General features: G+C 39.6%; 1 protein-coding gene across 1 annotated transcript; it reads left to right on the top strand.

The window, feature by feature from the left end:
• The first annotated feature begins 5863 nt into the window (after nt 1-5863).
• On the top strand, nt 5864-17162 carry LOC139131021 (uncharacterized). The gene is made up of 3 exons (XM_070696921.1): nt 5864-7691; nt 12999-13105; nt 13764-17162. Exons 1-3 carry the CDS (start codon nt 7286-7288, stop codon nt 14064-14066), a joined length of 816 nt encoding a protein of 271 aa, XP_070553022.1. The 5' UTR covers nt 5864-7285; the 3' UTR covers nt 14067-17162.
• The last annotated feature ends 9723 nt before the right edge of the window (nt 17163-26885 follow it).

Here is a 26885-nt window from a genome sequence, read left to right as displayed (position 1 = left end):
ATTTCACGATATCGTCGCATAAATGTATAAAGTATTACAGCATTTTAAAACACTTATTGCGGATTAAATTTACTGTGGAAAGTGTAAAAAAGCCTTAGATAAATCTCGCTGTAAAACCTCACCCTTAAAACTACATCTATTTTCTATACATAGTATAGAATTGTGAAAATTAGTGATTGTTATATTAATTGGTTCTTCTTCTCGCAGGATATGTTACAATAATCCGTAAGAGGACAAAATGAGATATCGTATTTTTTCGTGAACTCTGCTGTTGTATGACAAGGGTTACTTCAAGTCACTCTTCTCAGAAGATTTTCTTTGTTTTTTGGGGTTTTTTTTTCTGCAGAAGTGGACTCTTTCTCGTCCACAACGGAGACTAGAGGGTACCAAGTTCCCCTGAAGGCAGTTTTAGGCATGTGTACTTAGTCTATTAATCACCTTGTCGTACATTCGCAGTACGTTCTGTACGCGGACGATGTCACTTCTACGCTCTCATACGATCCCCCAGGTTAATATTGAAAACCCGCCAAAGCTAAAGCAAACGACAGGCAGATTTTGAAAACCTGCCAAAGCTAAAGCACACATGAGGTCGATTTTCATGCACACGTAAAAACAAGCGCGTATTCTCAGTGCCGACGACTGCGGTCTTCGTTCTTTTTCAATCCCCTCTCTCCCCAAGCGTTTCTCAATTAACAAGTCTACAGTGGAATAATATAATTTCGGAAACTTCACGTTGAATCTGTTAATCTAACACCCCAAACCTACTATCAGCTCCTACACCTGTCTGCCCATCGAACCATTTTCACGCGCCTATATATCAAGTCCCTCAGAAGGAGCAAACACATCTACAAGTACAATGGATGGTTTGAAGTTATTTAAACTCGTTCATACCGCGGACGTCTTCAAAAGCCCACCCTCATCAGAACTGTTGCCCTCGGCACTTTAAGTTATAGTATGCGGACAGAGCTAGACGAAAGAATATTGTCAAACTGACCTATCCAAAGATACTCACAATATTGATAAACTTTTGCCATAAGCTCGTATTTTGTGGACAGTTATCACGTATACAGAAGTATCACTCGCGGTTCTCATATAATGTATGTAATGAGAAATGTCAGAAAACGCGAGATAGTCAGTCAGTCAGTTAGTTTTACTTATATCGGCTACACCAAAATTATCTTTTTTTTTGCTTGGCAAGTCCGTTTCCAACCTTCAGTCACCTGTATCAAAAACGTTGTTTACTACACATTATTGCTGGGTAAGCTTTCGGGTCACGCCTCGAGATCATTTGAAATCTGTTGTCACCAATTGCTATCGCTCGCTGAAATTAAAGCTTTCAATTGCTTTGGCAAAATAATCGCAATCATACCAATCCATAATCCAATAACACTAGGTCAAATTTTGTGATACAATAGTTGTAAACATAGACACAAAACAGCACAGAACAGACAGTAAATCACCGGTAAACACAACAAAGTCAAATTCATGAAAGAAAGATATATTGACCTCAGGCCAAAAGACCAAGAAGCAAGCAACATCGTAGAAAAATAATTCTCCTGTGAGAATAAAATTTATCTTTGACCAGACCCAAACGCGACAGACTTTGCTTTATTTTGAAGTGACGACAGAAATAGATTGACATGAACAGGTGTTTTATCCTTCTCCAGCGGCCTTGACACAAAAAAAAATCCTAGGGAAAATGCAACTTGGTTGTGGATACTTAAGACCTCTGTTCTTGGGAATGTCACAGCCTAACGATCCTGTATTTATCAGTTCATTGCTGAGGGGGGGGGGGTTACGGGAGGCAATCAGTTCACTTGCCAGTAGCGTCACAGACGTTCAAAGGAGAGCGCGTAAGTAGATGTAAAACCTATCACACAGACTGCCCTAAATCCTTCAGATCCTTGGTTTTGACTTTATGGTTTCTGTCTCAGGTATATCAATGTCACCTGCAGTGACCCTTTTTCCCCCGACAAGGCATCTTAGGTGAGCTGTACCCGCACTATACGTGCATGCAGTGGGAGGGGGAGGGAGACTTACGGTCGTCCGGAGACGTCCGGTCAAGTAGTCTTCACAAAAATCACGTTCTAACTCTGTTGTTCAACTTGAACTTAATCGCTCGTTTGTTCACTCATGAATTGGTTAATCTGCCGTGGAAGATGGCAGATCACCGAAGCTTCAAGGTTTGTGACGATTATGCCATCTCATCATTTCAATAGCTTTTGCTTCAAGTGGAAGAAGTAAGCCCAAGGAAAGGGATTATTTGTGGTGCAGCGCGTTGGATATAACAGTGGCGTTTCCTTCCTTTTCCCTTTTTTCGCCTCAACCACTTTGGTACATTTTTTTAAGCGACTGCAAATTACCTTGAAGTTTTAACCCATTTAGAATGAGGAAAGACAGCTCCACACAGAGAATCTGTTCGAGTCAATCCGTATTTCTGAAACGAAATTTCGTAAATCAATTATATTGCGTGTTAGCTGTGAAGGAAAACTATGGTGGGTGGGGATTTTGTTGACACACCAGAGAGAGCGGAAAGGCGTAGATCTTGAAATGGCGGATGCGGGCGATGACGAGTAATAAAGCTAATTTGGTTTGTTTTGTTTTGTTTTTCCTGCCGGACATGCAAAACAACCCAACGTTTCCGTCAACGCACTTACAAGAGCCTTTGCTTTGACAACCTGTATTTATGCTGTGTGAATCAACTTTAGAATGTCAGCAATCAATCAGAAAAGCACGTCAAAACCAGCATCATTTAATACGACCACTACCGCCAGAATTACTGCAATGCTCTATCGTAGACACTGATAGAACAAAACTCAAAGAAAAACAACGATCACTAACTTAAGGTTGTCGTGACACTTGTTCCCCCACCCCCTCCCCCCGCATAACTCATGGAATGCAGTGTGTTTACAGGCTGTCAGTTTGTTCCATCAACTGCAAATGAAAGATCAATGTCCTCCGTAGTCCTGACGACTTTAAGGTAGATCGTACCTCGGGGACAAACATTTGGACTCTCAAACTTTTACAATTCTCTTCTGATATACCACATGTGGGGGTTCATTTTAAAGCTCTTGGTGAAAAAAAACTTTTCCATGGCTTAGTTTTTCGAAATTCGAAAATTTTTATTTTTCTCCATAAAGTTAACACAGGGATGGCGGCCATTTTGAATTTCTAATATCGGTAAATATTGGGTAATTTGTTTCTCTAGTACCAAAATTTGCATGGTGACCCCCTATTTTCATTCTTGCTTTTGAATGATTGAAAGATTCCCTGAGGAAAGTTAGAGCCAAAGTTTAAGTCTTTCACTTTCGAGGTGCATACTATATCCTCATGTTTTCGGTTAGAACCACCCTTGAGCTTTCAAGTTCAACGTTGTTGATGGAGGGGCAACGCTAAATCATGTTAACTGATTAAAACATTTCATGACACCTTTATGAAAGCCGCCTTATGGTGAAATATTTGGTCTGACCAATTCTTCAAAACCCTATGAATGTCGATTATACGGTGCATAGATTACTTTTCAACAGTATCAGGTGTGGCGTGTTTTAACAGTCTTTGTTGAGTAGTCAAGCGGTAGCATTCGACGCTAAGTGTGACGTCTGTTGTTTCATGCGAACGGCACAGTTGGTCGCAAGCTTCCATAAGGAGGATACTTTTTGGGAAGTACAATTCAAAAGCAATGGTTTCCATGTAATATGCAAGGAAGCCTTGAGTTTACGCTTCTCAACTTTGCAGTAAATACACGATGATGCAATTCATTGCGTACAGGCGCGAGGTTGTATTTGCGAAGCCACAGACCATACGACATAGACTGGCCCCAGTCGCTTGGTTCTTCTCGGCGGCAGTTACTAGCTGTCGGCCATCGCGTTCACCCCACGATCTACGCAACAGCCTGCCAGAGTATATTGCTTCAATTTGCTTTCAACTTACTCAGTTTTCATATTTATATGCCCACGGACGTGGGGCAAGTCTTCATAAGACATACAGAAATGCAAATGAGCGCTTCAAATTTGACAATGGTTCACCGACTCCAAAATTAGTGGAAACCCTATTATTCTTAAAACTTTAAAAGCTCAAGCACAAGATATCATCGTATCCAACCAAATTGCATTTGGATAGCAATAACATAAAAAAGTAAATTTCAAGCAGCAGTATGCACTTTATAATTTCATTCAAATTTAAATTACTTTTCTGCTAACTTCCAAACGACGAACAGAATCGTCATGCGACAGACCAATGTAATGTAGTAATATATCTAACGCAGTGCGTGGAAGCAATCTGTCACCGCTACCGTGTTTCGTTGCGGTTGAGAAGAGTTGTGATAAATTGTATCTGAGAAAGGTGACGTACCGCTGGGTCCTTTCGGATGAAGTGTGTTTAAAGTTTACCGAACTGTCACGGTTAATGTAGGACAGATAGGCGACATCTTAGAACCAACCACCCTTAAAAAAACCAAATCGCCGCTGCCTGTGTAACTTAACTGGCGACGGAGCACACGCCATTCAAAGAAATGCACGGAAACATGGGTATGGGGTTTCAACAATGTTACTCTAGACTCTAAACGCTGTTCACAAAAAAAAAACAGCAAGAGAAGTAATGTGGCTATACAAACAGTCTGAGAAGTCATCGTGCCTGCGGTGCTGCTATATTTATGACATTTTGTCTTCCTCGCGTCGTTTGTCATAGTCTAAACGAGTTTGACCACAGTCACCTGTGGTCTATTCCGCTCTGCGTCTTACTCTATATATGTGCCCCATAGACGTGTGTACATATGCCTGAGAAGAATGGGGCACATATATAGACGCAGAGCGGAATAGACCAGGTGACTGTGGTTTGACTCCCAGAACGGAGCAGTGGGCCAACTTAGTTGGAAGTTGTAACACGACCGTTTACCGGGCATTCTGCTTCAATATTGCAAATAAACAATTGTTGAGGCAAAAAAAATAAGCACCTAATTATTAGTACAAAAATGCTTTCTCCTTCTTGAAGACATTGCAGAGGTCGCGGAAGTCAGGACGTATTGACTTAATCTTGAGAACTCACTGTGGACTAGACACAAGTTCTTCCAATCTGAACTCAAAGAGATATTGAACGCCTTATTCCTTTGTCTGTCTCACGTCGTCTGGTGACTTTTTTTTGTAACTTACACAACTGCCCCCTGCAGTCGTTGCTGTTTTTTGTCTGTTGTCTGCAGCTAACGTTAAGGTAGAATGCACCTCGGGGACAGAAATTCTGACTCTCAAATTTTTACCATGGTCTCTTGGCATACCACATATGGCGACTCATTTTGAAGATTATTGAGTAAACGAAGTTTTTACCGGCTTAGTAATTGTGAATGTCAAGTATCAGTAATTATATCATACCAGTATATTGATGGGGCAAATACAGCGATCCGATTGATCGAGACCGAAAAGAAGCGTGGTATGATAGGCCATATACCATGGCTGGCATACGCGCGAGCTCTCAGCTTGAGCAAAAATCCGTTTTTGACATTGCGCTAGCATCTCAATATACCAATATACAGCAACAGTATACCACGAGATTTTGACCTGTTCACTTCATATATGCACTCGCTATCGCTCGTGCATATATGTCACGAATTGGTCAAAATCTCGTGGTATACCATCGCTGGGTGCTTTATTGCTTAAATATTTGATAACTTGTTTCTCCAGTACATGAGGACCAACATTTGCACGGTGACCTTCGATTTTTATTCTAGATTTTGAAAGAGACTGGCTGAAGTTTAGTTTAGGAATGTTTGAGTCTTTCAATTTCAAGGTGCGAACTACCTTTACTAACGTTAACTGATTACTCTGTCTCTGCAGGAAATTTGCATTGCAAGACGTCGTCCTCTCGGCGTCTGTTTGGGCCAGACGTGACAACTTCAAGAGGGGCGTAGGCAAGATAAACAGGAAAAGGAAACAACGGTCTTCTCGATGGCATTTCAGGTGTTCCAAACTTCTAGCTCTTCACCTGAGCCTCGGGAACAAAAACACAATACGGACGTCCTTAATTACGCAATATTAGCGAGCTACCGGGATCGAATTACACTTTCTGTTGAAGTGGTAGGGCGTCCAAAGAAAGGATAATGGCTGTAACGTTTGAATATGTTTCAATTATTTCTGTCTTGGAAAATAGGTACGTTTTCTTGTGCAAAGACGATGCTCCGCGTACAATAAAGTGATGGTATTGTTGACAAATGACTTGTATAGTCAAGGCTGAAATTCAGGTGTCGGGTCAGCCAGTCATAACACCCAGCTCCAGAGAGGCTGTGTTGGCAAGGTGAACATTTTGGCTTTTCGAGAACATTTTCCGAGAGGAACAACCAATTAAACAACGGAAAATCAACGGAAATCTCGAAGAAAACACATGGCAGGAGTGGTAAAATAAGCCTGCTTGCTGGACCGATAACAGACCTCATACCAAAGTCGCGCTAAGGTCAACACTGGCCATTACCCAATGGATTACAACAGTCAATATCGATAAATAAAATAATCTAAACGATCGATATTATGTCCAAGCAAGAGATTGATAGATATAGATAATCCGGCACCTGTTTATCGACATTTGGATAAAATATGGCTGAATTTGTGTTATAATCAGTATAGTTTTACCACTGATTAAACACATTCAAGTCAATGGGCACTCAGCAATATCTGCGGGATGACGGATATTGAACCATTAATGATAAAGATCGCATAAAAGTTGTCAAACCACACAGGAACTATCTACCTTTACTGCGAAATACTCCGTGGTCGGACAAAGCAAACTGCGGGAGTTATGCATGCATCTTTGAGCTATTAAGCCACGTCAAGTATTTGAAAAATGTCCCCGTGAGATAGATTTATGGCAGCTGGGAACTTCAAAGCCGCACTCCAGATAATTCCGTCACTGAGAGATACGCGAAACAAAATATTTTAATGGTGTGGCTATATCTATGATCGCGTTATCTCCATACCTTGACAGTCGTCGAATAGTGGTCGGCGGTTGATCACGTGAGTATATAGCGGTGTAAAGTTGCAAAGACTGTGAGAGAGGGTTTACCGTAAACTGTGTAGGCACATATACTTGTACACTGAAACCAGGAACCACGAGGAACTCTAAAAAAGTTAGCGCTGACTAAAGTCATCGTCTACGCAGTCGATCAAGAATGGTTTGTACGGAAAGATTCATAGGTGTGTAAATTGCTTACATACCTTTGGTGTGACTCGGATCTGTTTTTAGTGTTCCATTAGAAGTCAGGATTCAGTTGTACACTGAGGCTTCAAATCGATTCCTTGGTTCCATGCCCTACCTTACCGGCCGGAAGTTCAGCGGCTTCTCCGTCTCACAGACTCTTCAGAATGATTCCGGAACCATGTCGGCCGCTTTCTTTCGGTCTTGTTTCGCACTCGCCGTCGCCGCGGTTCTCTTACACAGCGTGGAGGCGGCAGCTATCGGTAAAGACGATGTCAGTGGAAAGGACATGTCGAGGCTCTTACACGACGACGACACTTTAGCGAATATCGGCGTTGACAACCAAACGCGAAAGCTGATTCGCCTTGTTCAAAACGACGGGCCGAATTACTTCAGGCCGCTGCAAGGTGCCGGAGAAAGGAAGGTAATGCTCCGTAGCTTGGAATATAGAACGTACTTACGAATTGGTCCAGATGGAAAGGTTAGCGGCACGACAGACAGAGAGGACCAGCATGGTAAGTCGTCCGACTGGAGCTTTCTTCATTTTTTTCATCACTTCCTTTCATTTGACGTCGTTTCCACTTTATATATGTACGACAACAGAGTAACAGAACATATGAGCAGCTAGGCGATGATATTGTAAACTAGACGGCTTTTGCATCACTCAGTCAAGTTCCGTGCCAACACGTACTTCTCGCAAATTCGTCTAAAGAACGTCCTACAACAAAATTTAAAGTCCAGCAAAGTCCATCCTCAGCAGCTCCTAAATTTAGTGACTTCGTAATTGAAACCAAACACAAAGCCCATTGTTATAGTTATCCTATTGTTCGTGCGTGTACCGACACGTCGAGTAAGGTGTTGGAGTGTGTAGTGGTTAATATATAACTTTCGTCGACCATCAAAATGAGTTCAGCATCGCAGTAATAACAATTCGTTTTAGTTTGTGCTTCTCTCGTCCAATACCCTAAAATGACTGGTGACAGTAATTTCGTCCTCCGATAGTATTTCTTGATATTCTGAATTTTCATAACATCTATTGATAAGAATATTTCGCACACATTCCGCTTGATGTTTCCGGTTACTGATAACAACAGCAAAGATAACAACAGCAGCAACAACAGACAGGAGGGGACAGTTTTTAGGGTAGCACAGCCACGATTATGAATTAAACGCCAGTTATGTCCACGGAAGTGATCAGAAAAATAAAGATTTGGCGGTTCAGATAACATTTTCTGCAGTTAGTACAATTAATGTGCTGGTATATACACTGGTTGCTTCAAGCATCTACAGCAAACTAGCATACTGTCATGACCTGCTTTTTCGAGAGGTGATTAATATACAGTGACTGCTTCGAACGACGTGGAAACCGCACACACTTCGCGAACGAGGTGCACATGCTACAATCCACAGCGTGCCTGCAAAATATAGAGCTGCACAAATTTTCGGAACTTGCAGTTCATTTGTTCATATTCCGAACGTCAATCATGTCTAGGACGTGTGTTCGCGAAATCCCCGGGTGTTTTGATTCTCCGGTGATGACGTAGGCACTATTTCAGCTGCCAGGTTTTGGCAGGTAAAGGCTACCCCATGGGTTAATAAAAGCGACGAGTATAGTCAGGGACTTCATGTTGTATAACAAGTTAAATATGCATGCAGTAAAAATACCATTCTAGCGCCGCTTTGGTCCGAAATAGAAAAAGAAACTTGAATGTGAACTTGCTTACATGGAATACTGCGAACGAGGACTTGAACGGGGTCCTATACAAAATCAATTTGACGTTTATCGTTATCTTTAACGTTTTATGCCTATCGAAGTGTTGTAGGAGAATACTTTATTACGATTTTTTTTTGCTCTGCATATTTTTGTTATCACAAATGAAGAAAATTATGGTGCTGTTTTAAGTTTAACTATCGACAGGTGAGCGGTATTCTGATTAACGACGTAATTTTACGCATGGAAGAGTTCAGAGTACCGCATTGTGGGTGTTTATTACATCGTACCATTGTGCCTTACGTCTCCGTTTCCGCATTTGATAATATTACATACGTACCAGATGGTGACTTGATTACAAGAAAACAGGTTGTTGTAATGACCAAATGACCAGGCTTGGTTGGCACTGTGACTCCCTCGTTTCTCGTGGTGTCCTATCAAGCTGATCGCAGTCAACGAAAAGTCACGATGGCTGTAAAAGACCACTGACCATTAAACCACTAAACCACTTATAAACGAAAGAAAAAAACAGTTCGGAAACTGATTGCAGTGCCAACTTTAATATGGACTCTTTTTTTAATTTCGTTCCGTTTGCCGTATTAGGAACTGAATACAAGGTTTCGAGGACCTGGAATGTTGCTTGTACTCAAATTAAAAAGGAGGCGTATCTTGGAACCGACACTTCTGATATTCAATTAAACCGAGTCAAAATGTGTTATCGTACCTGCACTTCATATACCGCATGACGCAGTGCGGTATAACTTCAGTAAACTTTGCTTTCTTTGCTGATAACAAAGACCAATAATGTACAGAGCTAACGTCTCACGGATTTGGGATATTAATAGTTGGATGCAGTGTCACAATGTGCTGGGGCATATATATATATATATATATATATATATATATATATATATATATATATATATATATATATATATATATATATATATATATATATATGTCACACGGCCAATAGCTACATATGCTCTCAAGTCAAATATCGGTTACCCAAGACGTTTGCCGCACTTGAACGTTCCCTTAGCATTGTAAGCGTTGATGTATTTTCCTTCTTTTTGCTCTTGTTCTACCGCTAATAACATATCCCAAGATGCTCAGTTTTCAGTGTGTCACCACAGCTTCTATGTACACAATTTGTAATGTTGTTATTGACTTCTGAACCTTTCAGTTTGGACAAAATGAACAGGGAGAGGGGAGGGGGCTGGTGCTTTTCACAAACCGGTTGCATGAAAAATACCGTCCCTCCCCCGATTGCTTACTCACAAAATGCCGAACCCCCTCTTCTCCTTGATCAAAAGTAAGTGACCCTCCCCAATGCAAAATAATTTACATTTCAATGGGACCGTTTGCAAATGACGTCATTTGTTTCTCATTATTTAGCAAAGTAAACGTTTTCCCATAATTTTTGATTACATTTTCGGAAATTAATCTTGCGAAAACGACGAAAACACAACATAGTTTGACGACTGATAATATTATAGAGGTATTTTAACCGCTCAAACTTCAAGTTGCAAAAACAGTCGTGACAAAATACTGTGTATTTAAAAATACTTTGGAAAGAAAAAGAACGGGAAAAATCTTATTTTTGGAACAAATCTAGCGAAAATGTTATCAAAAGCTTCACTTTATGTCCTTTTAGTTATCCAAGTGATCGAGAGAGTGGAACTATAACTTTTAATCGCATGTAGTTATCTTTTAAACGCGCAATGGGGAGGCCTGCCTTCATCAACTATTGGCAGATGATTTCACTATCTATGATTTCTCTGGCATCTTATCTCACAGTTTACCATTTTTGAAGACGCGTTTTTTCCCATAGTACGTATTATAAACGGATACATATATATATATATATATATATATATATATATATATATATATATATATATATATATATATATATATATATATATATGTATATATATATATATATATATATATATATATAATTATATATATTTATATATAATATATATATATATATATATATATATATATATATATGTATATATATCTATATACTTGTGGTTGTATGTATGTATGTATGTATGTATGTATGTATGTATGTATGTATGTATGTATGTATGTATGTATGTATGTATGTATGCATGCATGCATGAATGCATGCATGCATGCATGCATGCATGCATGTATGCATGTATGCATGTATGTATGTATGTATGTATGTATGTATGTATGTATGTATGTATGTATGTATGTATGTATGTATGTATGTATGTATGTACACGTGAATGACGTAAACGCTGATTTTTTTGCGATTAAAATCCAACATTACTGTGCACTTTTTTAAAAATATACCCAACTGTAACAACAATTACTTCTTGTATTACTTGTATTACTGCATTTTATGGTCGTCTGTCAGGGAGAATATTTGTTAGGAAACACACAATGCATTTCCCGACCACATCTAAAAACATTACAATGCAGTGTGCACTTCTTTCCATGCGCGTCACCGGATCTAACGTCCGGTCACTGTTCTACGAAATAGAAACGAAAGGTACACATTTCGACAAAGGCGGCCATATATATAAAATTCTCCACCTTCATATGCACTGTTATCAGGGCCATTTATCTAAAACCTATGCGGGGGCGGCTAGAATGCCATCCAATTGCCCTGTCCTTGGCCGACATTCCGGCTTTGCAATTGTCGAGTGGGTACAAAAACGCTGCGCCCTTCTTTGTCGATCACATTTGCCAACGCCCCCGGCAGGTAGAAGTAAGAAAGATTCAGTTTAACATTTCATTTGTTTCCCCCCCCCCCCGTACATTGACTGCCTGTACCACACATAGACTGATGAACTCAGCCCACCAAATCATTTATTACCATGAGTATGCGAAATTCAGCAGTCAGATAATTGTGAGCAAAATCCTTGTGGCTCGGTACTCTGTGTGCATATTTGTCGCTGTGTCATTACAGAATTAGGTTGCAAAAACTTAATTTTTGTTTTTAGCATCTTAAGACGTCTAAATACTTTGTGATGACAAAATGCATTAAAATACACTCAAGGTTGTGAATTTCCTCGACTTGGGACTGATACTCAGTGAATCTAGAACCGCAGCAAAGCCCCAGCGCGTTTCTAACGTACACGTTCTGTTCATTTATCACGGGTTAAAAGTCACAGTTTGGCCAACAGCTTATTTGTTTGTCTTTAGAATTTCACCGAAGCGTCAATCTCTCTGATAACCTGTGGCCCTTACATCCCGTAATAGCGACAAGTTGACGTCTCTAGTTGCTAGGGTGATCGCGTCGGGGTCATTCACTGGTCATCGTTATGTTTTTAATCATCGGCCAGGTTGCTCAGTGTATGCGCGTTTTTGTGCTAAGCATCGGATGATAGTGAACCCCTTGACCCTTTGAGAGCCAAAGTCAATTTTTGTCACCTTTACAGAATATACCTCAGTCATTTTTTTCCGATTTTTGCCAAAATTTTGATAAAGAACTGTAGCCAAGGAAATATGATTTCCGTTTGGTCCGAAATTGTCAAATAATGTCGGGCAACTTGGTCACATACGTGACCCTCGGGCACGTAGTCCCAAGTTTGTGCAATATTATACAATATTGAACATCTTTAATTTTGACAGTCGTCATGACAAAAACACGACCTGCTTTCTGTTTCCAGCTGGGTTTGACTGCATTTTAATAGCTCACCCCAAAGTGACAAACCGGGCATGGCATGCCAAGTACTGACTGAATTTCAGGTGTCAGGCTTTGGTAGTCCGTGTGGACTACCATTTCATGGATTTTGGTAGCCCCAGAGAAAAGTTGGTAGTCTGTGGACGCAGGACTACCGCTAATTTCGAGCCCTGTGAGGTAATGTTTTTTGTGTTCACCGTATTTCAAAGGAAAACACATTTATCCAGTGAATGCTAGAATCTCTCAGTGTGTCGAGCATTCAGGGAACAGAGATGCAGAGATGTATCATTTACAATATCAATTGATATAAACTTGTGAACTTTCCAACGTGTTTAGATGTATACATTGATTCAGACGACATACATCAGTTCTAATGTGCTCTCTCTCTCTCTCTCTCTCTCTCTCTCTCTCTCTCTCTCTCTCTCTCTTTCTCTCTCTCAGTCTATTTTGAAATTTCATCCGTGCCAGGTTCGCTACTTGTCACTTTAAAAGCAGTCAAGAGTGGATGTTACTTGCAAATGGACAAAAAGAAACGAGTCAAGGGATGTGTAAGTATATCATAGTCACAGATGGTATATTTATTGCATTAAATGCTGTCAAATATGTAGTTCTTTCTGGAAAGTGCTGGAAAAAAATAAAATGGACTAACTACGCAATGTTGCGACCCTGAGCATTAGTTTGGTGTCATCTTCCACATAGATGCATACATAGATACATATACAGATAAACATCTGCAGATACATACATAGGTATAAAGATTCATAGATAGATAGATAGATAGATAGATAGATAGATAGATAGATACATAGATACATAGATACATACATACATACATACATACATACATACATACATACATACATACATACATACATACATACATACATACATACATGCATGCATGCATGCATGCATGCATGCATGCATGCATGCACGCACCCACGCACGCACGCACACACACACACACACACACACACACACACACACACACACACACACATACATACATACATACATACATACATACATACATACATACATACATACACACACACACACACACACACACATACATACATACATACATACATACATACATACATACATACATACATACATACATACATACATACATACATACATACATACATACATACATACATTGAGAAACTTCATCCCCAAATATTTGTTTGCTTTTATCATCAGTGCAAAAACTCGTGTCTCGAGAATAAGTACTGCCAATTCGCTGAAGATTACTACAACTACCAAAAAGATGAAGACGTTGGCATGACATTTTCAAGACTTTATGACAAAAGGATAAAAGGCAAAGATCGACAAAAGTCGGAAAAGTCAAAAAGGAAAACAAGGGGCAAAGACAAGAAAAGACGGAAGCGAAAACAAGAAAAATGGGTCTTGAAAATGACGGAGTCTGGAAAAGTTAGGGCGACAAGCAAGAAAAAAGAAATAAAGAGGAGAGAAGTTGCTTTTCTGAAGAGACCGGTGGACTGAACGCTTTTCCAGTCTTCAGCTTAGCGCGAGATCTCGAACCAGGCTTAAACTAGCTACCTGGACTGTTTGAGATGTGGTCAGACGCTCTGAGAGAATGACGTACTCGTAAGACTGCTGACGTCACATCGATCAAAGCGAGGATAAATATTTGCACGTTATCAACTAGCAGAAGATCGTCACTACTGGTGTTTGTCATCGATATTACTGGTCACTTCTACGACGTTCAGACAGGAAAACAATTGACACGTTTCTGTGACATTATTTGTGAGTGAAAACATAGCGGATTAATAGTTTGAGTCCGCTTCATTTACTCAGTAACGCCAGTCACCTGAATCCCGAAAGCCCCATAGTCAGCTCCCGGAGTCAGCCGAAGTATAGCATACGAAGACTACTTCTGGATAGTCGAGTTCACTAGGAAAAATGTTTACTGACTATTGACAGGGACATTTTTTACAAAAAAATGGTTGCTTATGTTATATCGACAGACTGGAGCAACATTTTTACCCAAGTAGTATTATCTCCTCTTGACTACGTTAATATTCAGCAAATCAAGAAGGGACTGTGCTTTGTTTTCGATTTAATCGCGTCGTGTCCCAACTTACAATGTATTATACATTTACAGACGTTTTTTCCTGTAAGAATTTTAACACGTTATTTATTGCAAATATCGTCTAGTGTACTCAACAGTAGTGTTCCTGGGTGTGGTACCAAGGATGTCATCAAAACCGAACTCTGAAAATCGGTACAAACAAGCATCGATCATGCTGACGCAAAGAAGCAGCATTTTCATCCAAGTTTTATTTATAAGCCTGCAATATTGAAGGCATTGACACTTAAGCTCTGCTTTTAGGCACTATACGGGAACTTGCGACTCTCGCCGGAGAGATGGGATGTGAGGCCGTTAAGAATTTATTGTGTACGCAACGCCAGCCCATTCAACGACATAGTTTTTAAATAACAGGTGTATTTAGATCCACATGCACACTGTCAGTATATTCTAGCATGGCAATCGAAGTTGCCTCTTAAAAGTTCATCACAAACGAAGCATTTACCCCGGTTTGTCAAGTGACTGTGCAATAATTATCAATTTGGCACAAAAAAACTAACAATTGGCAAAATTTCCTGCAATGGTAACAGCTGATTGGTCAGCAAGTAAGGTGTAGAATTAGTACTATGACCTGATTGGCTAGATAACCAGATATTCGCCTTTGCTATTTCCCCCAAAAAGGGTTTGGCGGCGGTCCGAGAGCTTAATATCTGCTCCAGAATAATACAAAAAACCATCACAAATATCGGCTGGAAATGACTTTTTTAGTGGAAATACATTTGGTTTCTATTAGGATTTATATTGCATTTAAATTTCTTATCCAAACCAAGTATAGAACGTCATACGTTCAGGTGAAAGTAAACGGCGACGCAAACGACATTTACAAACATTCCAATAAATCGACAAAAAATTTTCAACTGTACCTCTGTCGTTGATTTTTACATGAAAGTTGTTTTCCTTTTGTATTCAATTAGTTTTAATGACAATAAGATTATTTAGTTATTCGGGATATTTACTGACTGGTCACAGACCACATTTACTAGAAGTGTCTGGTCGGGGAGACAGCCGGCCAGACAAAAAAATCTTCTTTTAGTTAGTGTTTTAGGCAACTCATTGTCAAGTGTGGTCCTCGGGTGAAAATTAAGATTGATTGACTGGGGCCACGACATCAAACTGGACTCATGTGTAGAAGTAAAGCACAGGACTGTGGGTAGATCACAAATATTTCTAACCGTGTATGTTTCATGATATCAAAGCCTCCCCGACATAGGAATACGCCGTCCCAGTACATTTAATGTAAATATTAAAAAAAAATATTTATATTTATATCTGTCTTCCTAAAGTTTTCTTGTTTCTTCAATGAGTTACACAGATGAAATGAGCGATTGAAAATGACCGTACAGTTTTGTTGAGCAAACGACACAAATCACCTATTATGACTTGAGAACCGACTAGTGAGGTATGATAATGCGAAAAGTCGCGACACTACAAACAAAATCCTACGGTTTCGATTTCGGTTTTGGATATCCTCTTTTGATATGTATCACAGCCATGCTGTGTCGTTTGACTCGCGGGCTGTAACCTCTCTCGGTTTGTCCTTGATTAAATCGTCGTATCTCAGCTTTTCTTTAATCAAGTGCATAGCTGTTGAATTCCTCAGCGGTGTGCGTCCATTGTCAAGTTCAAATGAAGCACTGAAGTGAATACCTTGGCTTGCAACACCGGTTTGGGATCCCTTCTCAGCGAAATATATCAGTTAACCCTATTCTGGCTGAGTTCCAGTCACGTTACACCAATCGTTTCAAACATTGTGTATAATTTGGCAAAACACGCAACCACTTTGATGCTTTGGGTGACGACCCAGAGCAGAACAATAGGGCGACCTCTACGGTCACTGCACCTGTTGTGTATCGAAATCAGTTAAACGATTACCTGAAATATCGTATTACCGCAAAGGATCGGGTAGGACAACCATACAGAAACAAACTTTCTCTACTTTAACTTTTTATAAGAAGTAACTCGTGTACAATATTTATGTGAGCTAGGGAAATCTTGGCTGTCCAGCATTCTACTTCTATTAGCCTATGGTCCATAACATTATTCTCGCTTGAAAATAGCCTAAAGCCCGTTTAACTGAAAAGTTCGGAGATTCTCTCAGAGCTAGTCAATCTTTTTTGTTGCTCGCATTGAATTTCATTCATCTATTGTAGAAGTGTTATTTTGTTTGTCAGCATAGCCTATATATGAGAACTCCCTCTTTTATTCCTGGCGACTAAGCTTATGCATCTAGGACTCACATGTCAGCGTAGCCACACGCATGCACAACGACTTCCACGTATACGTCATTTCCTTTTCGTCGAGTTTAGGAATAATGTATAGGGTATAATATTAGTCTTCTTTGCAAAATTTCACTGAACGACTTGTGATTTATATAGTCACGTGACTGTGGTACTGTTGAATCAAATACATGTATCTTACGAATCTGATATCCGCTCGTTTAACGGATGTGATATTTCGAATCAAATAAAGATTTATGATGTCTCTACGAACTCTGCGTCTAGAAATGTTTCACTCTATCGTCTCAGTTTTCGTTTGTGGTTTATATGAATATCAGTGCCGACACTGAGTGAAAAGAGCCCGATGATTACCAGATTGAGGTGACTTTATCTGACCTGATAAGTCATAAGTTCGGCAAGTGGAGAAATTTTTACACCAATGTTATCGACGTTGTCACTACCTGCACTGATGTTACCGACATGGATCATGTATTAATCACTCTTGCGTATACAACCCCCAATATCGGCTAGTGTGTGAGAGCATCACAAACACTGTCTCGTGTGGACATTGGTATCAGCGTCCACCTGCACCAATGCACTGATATCACCTCGCAAACGAGCGCAAAAATATATTACAGCCCAAACAAGGGACTATGTGCCCCAGGGTAGGTGACAATTTGTCTGACGTCAGAATGGCAAATGGTCTCCTGCCTCGCCTCGAGTGTACATATTCCCTTGTTTGGGCTATGATGTCTTTTATTACATAACCCCCTTACATAAGATTTGGTTCACATAGAAATGCAATCGTATGCTTTATTTCCATGTTAGACGAAAATCTGTTGAAAGAAATAGAACGACTTTAATTATAGAACGGCGCATTGATATATTGAAATCACTGTTAAGCGGTTTTAGATTTTTATGCATGATTTTGGGAAAAAAGTGTTGTAAAAACATTTAATTTGATCATTTTTAAATCCCGAAGTTGTCAAGTTGAAAATAGTTCCAGTTCACTTTCATCCAATTTTGACTTCGCGTCCCACGACGTCATCAACAAGATACCATTGAATTCTGTGGAGCGCACGGCGTTCAATATACGAGGCACGTGGTAATTATTGATATTTTGTACCTTCCAAACGCGTAAATTTGTGGTCGTTCAAGTGCGCTGATCAAACCCCGACACCTTGCTTGGTTATTTATTATAGACTAAATCCAACATGTTCGAAAAATGTTCTTCGCAGAGCACATCTGTACAAACGCTTCTCGCTCACGTGCATGAAACAACTACTATAGCAGACGCCATTCTTAAATCGCACAAGTCATACATCTGTCATTGATATTTAAGAAAACTCGCGACGGCGCGGCGGTTGCCCTGGTATACGTGTATCGTGTCTTGTGACGGTATCGCTTCTTATCACAATTAAAATTACATTAATTTCAAGACGCAAAACGATGTCCAGATCTCCCGGGCATGCGACTGACATAACAGATATCAGACTTGGGCGACAGCGTCACCTCCAGGCGACCTCAATCGGAACCGCATAAGTCGGCGACCTCATGGGACCTGGTTAACAACGACTTTACGAACAGAAAGACGAAGACTCGTGGCCAGTTTCGTCTATGGGAATTGAGTTGACCAACCAACCGTCTCAATGATAATCCAAGCATTACCACACGTGTACGTAATGTGACCTAATATTGCCATCGTTTTCCCTTCCCATGAACCTTTAGTGTGGGTATACTGCACCATATTGAATCCAAGAATTTAGCAATTCATCTTCTGGATGTTCAATATTATCACCTCTCTGTCATCGTAATTGAGGAGACTTTAGACATGTCCAATTCTGCACATGACATACTCTAGACTAACTCTGCTGAGTTTAATTACAATACATACCTACATGTAACCTAAACTTTATCCCTTACAACTGTACAGGTTTATAGATTGAAGGCCTGTAACTCAAACTTTTGATGATTTTTTAAACTTATGTCTGCTTTTAATGTCACCGTAATTTCTTGCTCTACTCCCAAAAGCATGTTGACATACACGGTATTCGTCTTGTTAGCTCAGCTTGTACATATGTAGACTGCATTGCTATTGTTGACGGTTGCATTCTGATCAGGACTAGAATTCAGATGTAACATTCACAGTACATTATACACATGTATACGCCCATATATATTAAACATATATATCTGAAAACTAACAAAATAGTGGATGTATCAAAACGCTTTGGGGAGAAGATCAAATACTAGCAAGCGACTTACAAAATATAAACAATTTTAAAATCATAAATAGTTAGAGTTAATGGCCTTTTCAATGAGCAGAAAGAATCGCCAGACCGAGGCAAATCATGTAGGAACACACCATCTCTCTGTGTTTGGAGTTTCTGTGAAGGGGCGGAAGCTTGAAATGAAAAATGTAGACATGCAAATAACGAAAGTTCCAGCATGAATATTTTGGGGAAGCAGTCATTGTCTTATCTGGGTGCATACCGTCCTGATTAAATAGTCGCTGGCGACCTCGCATTCCTGTTTCTCAAACATTTATCTAATTTTTTTTCTCAACGTTATCAATGAGATTGACCTAGATATCTCAGTGGCGTTCCGATTCAACTAGAGGTCTTATCAGAAACTATCGGCCGATCATATGTGATAACAGCAACATCCCATTTACCCAAATTCATCATTAAGGGCAATGCTTTTTGCTAAATTAAAACAAAACCTGTTTAAATCTGTGAAATTTTGCATGAACTTTGTTACGTTAAAGGGAGGCGGTCGGCGGAAATCTGCTCGAAGGTTGCCAGGGACCCCTACGACCGTTGTAAATACTGTATCTAGATACTGTATCTAGGGTACGTTGGTGATTGACGAAAGTTGAAACATGTTTGTTAATAATGGATATCGTAAAATCTAAATGTTGCAGCTGTGTTGAAGGGATGCATCTGGATACCATGCATGAAATACATTGTTTGTAAACAAAAAAGATGCACATGCGCAGTTCCGATGACCCCCCTCCCTTTAAAGTCTCCAAAAATAAGTTCAGTGGTGACAGTCAAACAATTAAGGTTTCTATATGTAGGCCTAAAGTTGTTACAGTAATTTTCCAAACTAATTATTTACTGGTTGTCCCAGGAATCGATCTCAAAGTCCACCGCTACACTGTTCAAGAGGTAGAATACCATCCTAGGCGACGGCTATCTGCGTATTTCTTTGATTCATTGTCTAAATATTTGGCATCGATAGATATAGATTCACAACTCAAAAATTTATCAATCACTTCCACCATAAATATACCATTTATTAGTACTTCCGTCGGAAGGGTTATTAAATTTTACCGGAAATCTAAGCGCTTTGCCCGCCCCCCTCAAAATTATAATAATACTATGCATGAAGGTGAACACGAGGAGAGGGTGGTCATTTACTTTGGAGTTCTGCAATTCGTATTGCATTTTAAAACATGCATTTAGACGAAGATTTAAAAGAAGCCGTTGTTGTGTCTTTACAAGAGTAACTGAATATTTTGGTGCGAACAAATTTGAACACGTTGTCGTTTCTGCCAAATCTGGGGAGTTCTTTAGCTGACTTTCTGTGATTTCAGGTATGTTTACGACTTACATATGAGAAAAAAGAAAACAAATTCTCTTGCAAACAGTGGCTTGTCCTAGTATTATGTAGAATGCTAGACATCTCGCAGACGGAGTGAATGTCTCCAGTTGTCCTCAGGTCTACTCCTGCTACACGACGGAAAATTTGCACGTATTCTCATGAAAGGGGCGCCCTCAACGAGCAGGAGTCTCGCTGATGAGATACCAGTAGAGTTCACGAGTCGTCACCGTCAAGTTTCTTTCATCACATGAAAGACCATCGCACGTTCCTTCAAGACTGAAATGTGTTTAACAGTATGTGAGACGTGTAGGCCTACATGTTATAAATCACTGAGATAAGTTTGGCTCCTTGGCGAGACATGAGACCTCGGAGCGTCACGGACACAGCTATTTTTAGAATTGTTAACCTACTTATTGTCTGCTGCTTATAGGTTCACAAGTTCATGCACTGTTTTCTCTGGCTTTTGAAACACAGAAAAGAACTGCTTTACTTTCTGTTAGACCCCCCATTCGTGGACATTACCAGACATGTGGAGATAATTTTGCAGGCATTTTAGATCAGACAGTCTGCCTCTGTTCCAGTGTGTGCGTCCGAGCGTTAGCCGTCGTTTTCTGTGTCAATGTCTGTTCCGAAATGTTGGGTAATTTGGGCATGCGCTGATAACAGAAAGTGAATTCAATGGTTGAACACTAAAGTAGAGTGAGTTGGGAGAGATAGATAGATTTGTAAACCAATATACAAACAACCAAAAACACACATATAGAGATAGATAGAAACACATAGAAAGGCAAAGAGACAGACAGACAGACAGACAGACAGATAGATAGATAGATAGATAGATAAATAGATAGATAGATATTAGATAAATAGATAGATAGATAGATAGGTAGGTAGGTAGGTAGATAGATAGATAGATAGATAGATTGGCTGGTGGGTAGGTAGGTAGGTAGGTAGGTAGGTAGGTAGATCTAGGTAGGTAGGAAGGTAGAGAAAGACAGATAGATGCATGTATATAGATAGAGACACATCGACAGATATATAGAGAGTAATACTGGATAGGACAAATTCTCGTCAGTGGGGGACCGTGAATAGAGGTATTGCAGTGAGAATCATTCTTAAGAATGTACTTAAAACCAATTAAAACTAAACTGCATGTCTTTGTTATCTTTACTTTCTTCAAAGTAATCTTATTGCAGGTATCAGAAACTGAACGTAAAGTTGGCACAACTTATTAAAGGCCTTTTGCAAAGAAAACAAGTCTTACAGACCTACCTTAATACTAGCATTTCAGTGAGATTGTCACCCAGACCTTATTGCATCTATAGTAAGGTTGTCTTTACATGGGCTGCCGAGATGTTTAAGTCTTTCACCCGTGGTACTTCAAGCCACGTTGTAAGCACGAAAACAAGCCGATTATACAATCACAAGCAGTATCGGGCCCGTAAAACTTTCGATGCACCATTCTTTGGGAAAGTTGTATTTCAGGGTGACGACAGCGGTACAGACAGCATCTGACGGTAACCTCAAAATTGTTAGAGTCGAGACCTTGAAAAAAAATGGGGATGTGAAAAGCTTTCAGTATAGGGTAATTAAAATTTGCAAGATTGGCGCCTGGTGACAGGGAATCTGTATGCAAGGCAAGGGAGGTCGATTTCCTTCTTACGTGTGTGGTAAAACATAAAACACGAAAATAAATGGGTGAAAAATGATCGTAGATGTCAAAATCGAGAAACTTCGTCGCAGCGAAAATGTCCTGAATTTTAGCACAACGTTGATAGAGCGCAGAGAAAATTAAAAAAAAAAGTTTCACTAAAAAATCACGAGATGTGATAAATTCGCCCAAAGTGGCACGTCCACATCTGTACAAAAGATATGAAGTTCTCGTACTGTCAAAGAACCGAATCTAAAGATTATTTTGGAAACGGCGTCAGCCTTTTGAAGTCCGTTCTGTATTATTTCTAGCGACCTCGGTTACACCTCATAACCAGCATTGGTACGATACGGTAACGTGAAGAGAACTAGACCGACGCATTTACTATAACGCGAGTCATCGACCCTATGACCGATCATTTTTGTCAAACTTAATTTTAAACTGCAAGGAAGGTTCACCACGAACTCAGCCCTGTAATCATTCGAGAAGTGTTCAGACCAGACGTCCATACAGAGAAATGTAAGAGGGTGAAAATCAGTTAAACGTATCAATGTAGGCTGGCAAGACTAGTTAATGTATCAAGGTTTCAATCATTGCTGACCTCGAACAGAAACTGTGGTCAGTGTAAGTTACTTTCGGTCATTGGCTGCTGCCGACACCGTTCTGGGACTCAACGGTTTATTCCATTCTTCAAACAAGCCATATTCGACCTCCATTCATCAACTCTTCCAGTACTCAGAATTTTCTATCTACAAATACATACATTCATTGACCATTCATCGATTTATTTTCATCCATCCATCATGCAACCATCTATGGATCCATTTTCAAGTTCAACAAATCCTGGTTTTCGCAACTGTTATAGGCGTGAGATTAGTTTTGACGACCACGAATGACAAGGGCTAAGAAAAAAGTCTCTAGTCAACAAGTCGCTGAAAAATCGCCAAATGCCAACGCAAGAGGGCAGTTTCTGGCTTCCATCAAGTACAAATCTAGTAATGGTTGAAGCATTGCTAATACTTTCGTCAATCGTTGCAAACACAGTCAGATATATAGTTAGTTATGATGACTATTATGATACGTTAACTGATCAATAGCATTTGTAAGCAACATACAAAGAATTGAATTGTACATTGCTAAAAGAAAGGGTATTGTCAGAAAACATGGAAAAATGGGGTGAAATTCTCCGAATTCTTGAGCCATAAACAGAATCTCATAAGTAGACTTTTTTACTAGAAATGTACTTTTACTTTTCTAGAGATGTGTAAATTTCATTGTTTGAAATAACTGCAATAAAGGAACATTAAAGATAAAAAAAATCCGAGTCAATTGCAGTAACTTTCGATAATACCACAATTTGTGTTCTGCAAAGCAAATACACCCCCTGTTCTACTCCCTGAAGTTTTCTGAAATACAGCTATGTTGTGTCGACTTATGAACTCCAGACTGGCCAAAACGTCAACTGTCGGCAATAACACTAGACACTATACGTACATGCCGTGTTGACAGGCAGAACACAAGTCATTTTGACATGATTTTGAGGGCAGAGCAAGAAACTGTTTTTCACAAACGGCAGCACGAGTAATGGAAAATACCCAACAAAGGTTACAGCTACGGCCACGCCGTATAAATAAATCGTTCCTCGTACTCGCTGCTTCTGCTTTTTTGCCGGAATCTGCAAATCACCTGAATCGTTTTCATCACATCATTTCTCAATAAATTTATTCAACCCCTTTCCGGTAACCATGAATTCCATCTCCTGAAGATAGTGGTTTGTTTTGAAGTGCAAGGCGATTTTCCCTAGATGACAGGTGTATAATGTAGTCACTCATATCACAGTACAGCGCCATCGGACGGTACAGTGATGTCAAATGTGTCGTCAAACTAACGAGGCTAAAACATGGCGACAAAGTAAACGGAAAAAGCTGAAACATTAAGTCATATCTTTAGTCTCTGTACGTATACTAATTCTACACTTTTGTTCTTTTTTATATTTTCTCGTTCTATTCCCGCATATTAAATGCATAGATTTCACTTTGTATAATCATCTGTCTCTGTGTTGTTCAGTTCTACCTTTGACAATTTAAGTAATGCGATGTCAATATAAATTTGACTATATGTACAGGGAGTATCGACCACTTGAATATTGGCCATAACCAGTTGCCCTAACTTTCATCGCATTTTTGCCCGTTACAGGTTCAACTCTGTCCTGGTAGGAAACAATTAAGTTGGACTGTCTATGCTGCAAAAATATCGGAAGGTATCTTTGGATTAAACAATTCACTATAGCAACTGTCTTTGTTTCATTCAAGGGAAAGGCAATGCTAACAAATCTCTCTCTCTCTCTCTCTCTCTCTCTCTCTCTCTCTGTGAAAAAGTAGTTACTCGGCATTCATAAAATTATTTGGTATGGTATGATTCGCGAAAACTCGCTCACAGTCTCTATTACTTTGCCAGGAAAATCATAGGAACATTATTTTGTCTCTGGTTCAGTAAAGCTTTGTGCCTTCCTTCCATTTAAGAACTCTGTGTGAAACGGAGATTTTTTTTGCTACGCTATAGAAGGATTCTAGGTCACTGGTTCCCACACTGGACATTTGTTGCACGGCAAACTGGTTCTCGCCGTTGCCTCATACGTGCTGCCAACGCGACACTGTTTTGATACTACACGAGAACAAACACAGCACACCCACTGAGAAAAGGCCCGCTACAGTATATACATCCAATTTTTCGTCAAAGTCAACAGTTTTATTCAAAAGCACTTTGTAAACCTGTCCACGGTAACATGGGAAAACGCTGTAGAGAATGCGATGGTCTTTGAAGTTCATTTGTTGGCCGAAATGCAGAGAGCTCGAGGGGAAACGGGTAACAGTTTTCTTGTTTTTATTGAAAATGTGTTTGCAATTACCATTAGCAACCGTGACTCTCTTTTGCAATCTTACATTCAATCGCTGAAAGTGTTGTAAAGTTTGTCAATTGTTGTGCGCCTTAATTGAGTCAAAATACAAAAATGGTTCGAAAGTAAAATAAACAAATTAGAACTCCGATACGTTAGTAGTGAACACCTGAAGGGCGACGTCACCAGGTTTGTCATAGTAATGGAAGTAAATATAATTGAAGACTTTATGTGGACGTGGCAATGGTCTCATTACGGTATTTCAAAGTGATTTGTCAACGTAGAATACCTCACGTAAAGGAAAATTCACAAACTCCGACAACGACAATTCCATCCGTATTCTGACCAACGCAACGTAACGTATACACCTAGGGGTCTTCTCACATCAACGAATTTTTTAACAGGAAACAACGGCTCCTGTGTCCCATTCCCGTACGTTCCAATGAAATCGTCGGCGGGAAAAACCGGGAAAAGGCCGTTGGCGAATTGACCGTACCTTCAGATACCGACAACCTGTAAGCATTTTTTATCGGTATATATGGAATTATAACCAAACCGGAGTTCGAAAGTTTGCTGGACGGTTACGTAGAACCAAGTCACCGAAACTCAACCAACGGACGGGAGTTCTGCAGGACAGAGACCCTAGGAATCTTACACGGGGTCAACAATACTGGGTGTTTCGAAACAGTGAACAAGTTTCTGATATACTGATAGCAAGATGGCCACTTCAATATGTAAGGTTATTATATACTGCTTCTGCCTCTACGTAGGCCATGTTTTGTCCGCTCTGGACCCCAACGGGTAAGTAACAGTATTTGTCGGTTTTTGTTGCATGTCAGAACTCCTAGGCAAGCGTGATGTGTGAGATGCTGTACATTTATAATATGAGAGATTATGGCGGGATCACTTGGTATATTTTAGTTACTTGAGCAATGAAACGTTTTGTATCATTAACCTGTCTAAAGTAAATGAAATGAGGTGTCTGTTTTATTCCAGTCTTCGCGATACCCATCAGACACTATTCCAGTCAGCCATAAACAGCATGGTTTCTCTTAATACACTGGTCTAGAAATCGCATCGTATAAAGTAGAGTTTTAATGAGTCACAAGTGATTGGTAAATGTGTAAGACGTTTGTAGTTTCTTAGATTTGATGTTTAATCAACAAAATAATATCAAAGCATGGCTAATTTTGATTAAAAATTGGTAACTTCAGGAGATAAGTCAGAGAATAAATACCTGTAAAGTTTTGTTGAATGCATCTGATGCATGACAGGCTACCAAATATGAATCGCAAAATAACATCACAACACCTCTAAAATGATATTTCTTGCGTGTTACTTCAAGAAACGTTAACGGATCATTTAACTCACGAGGTTCCCCAATTTTAATGCAATAATAAAACGGTTAATGGTTGCGTATCATCATCATAGCATTCAAAGCATGTTTGTGTCGCTAAGACTGCACTCATACAGATGAAATCTTGGACCAGAAGAAGTAGCTTAATGGCGATTAAAAAACTGTTTTCCAAAAATTCAACGACTGATTCACCTATTTTGGTTCCGTATTGGCACACCTGAAGCTCCCTATTAGGCCTAGTATCATTTACGAAAACGATGGGATTTTCATAGGGGCCTCCTAATCTTTGTGAAGATACTTCCCCTAGGATTGTGGTTATCTGTAAAATTGGTCAGTGTTGGCCCATTATTCAGGCCAATAAATAAATGAATGAATAAATAAATAAATAAATAAATAAATAAATAAATAAATAAATAAATAATACTGTTCCGATAACATGGTTTTCAAAAATAGGGTAGGTAGGCAGGAAGGGATTTTTTTTTCAAA

This window comes from Ptychodera flava, chromosome 4 (genome assembly GCF_041260155.1).
Source record: "Ptychodera flava strain L36383 chromosome 4, AS_Pfla_20210202, whole genome shotgun sequence".
NCBI lineage: Eukaryota > Metazoa > Hemichordata > Enteropneusta > Ptychoderidae > Ptychodera > Ptychodera flava.
This window is presented reverse-complemented; position numbering and strand designations above follow the sequence as displayed.

Coding starts and splice junctions, on each gene's coding strand:
- LOC139131021 (XM_070696921.1), top strand. CDS start 7,286: ATGCCCTACCTTACCGGCCGGAAGTTCAGCGGCTTCTCCGTCTCACAG. Junction 7,692..12,998: donor AGACAGAGAGGACCAGCATG/GTAAGTCGTCCG, acceptor TCTCTCTCTCAG/TCTATTTTGAAATTTCATCC. Junction 13,106..13,763: donor AGAAACGAGTCAAGGGATGT/GTAAGTATATCA, acceptor TTTTATCATCAG/TGCAAAAACTCGTGTCTCGA.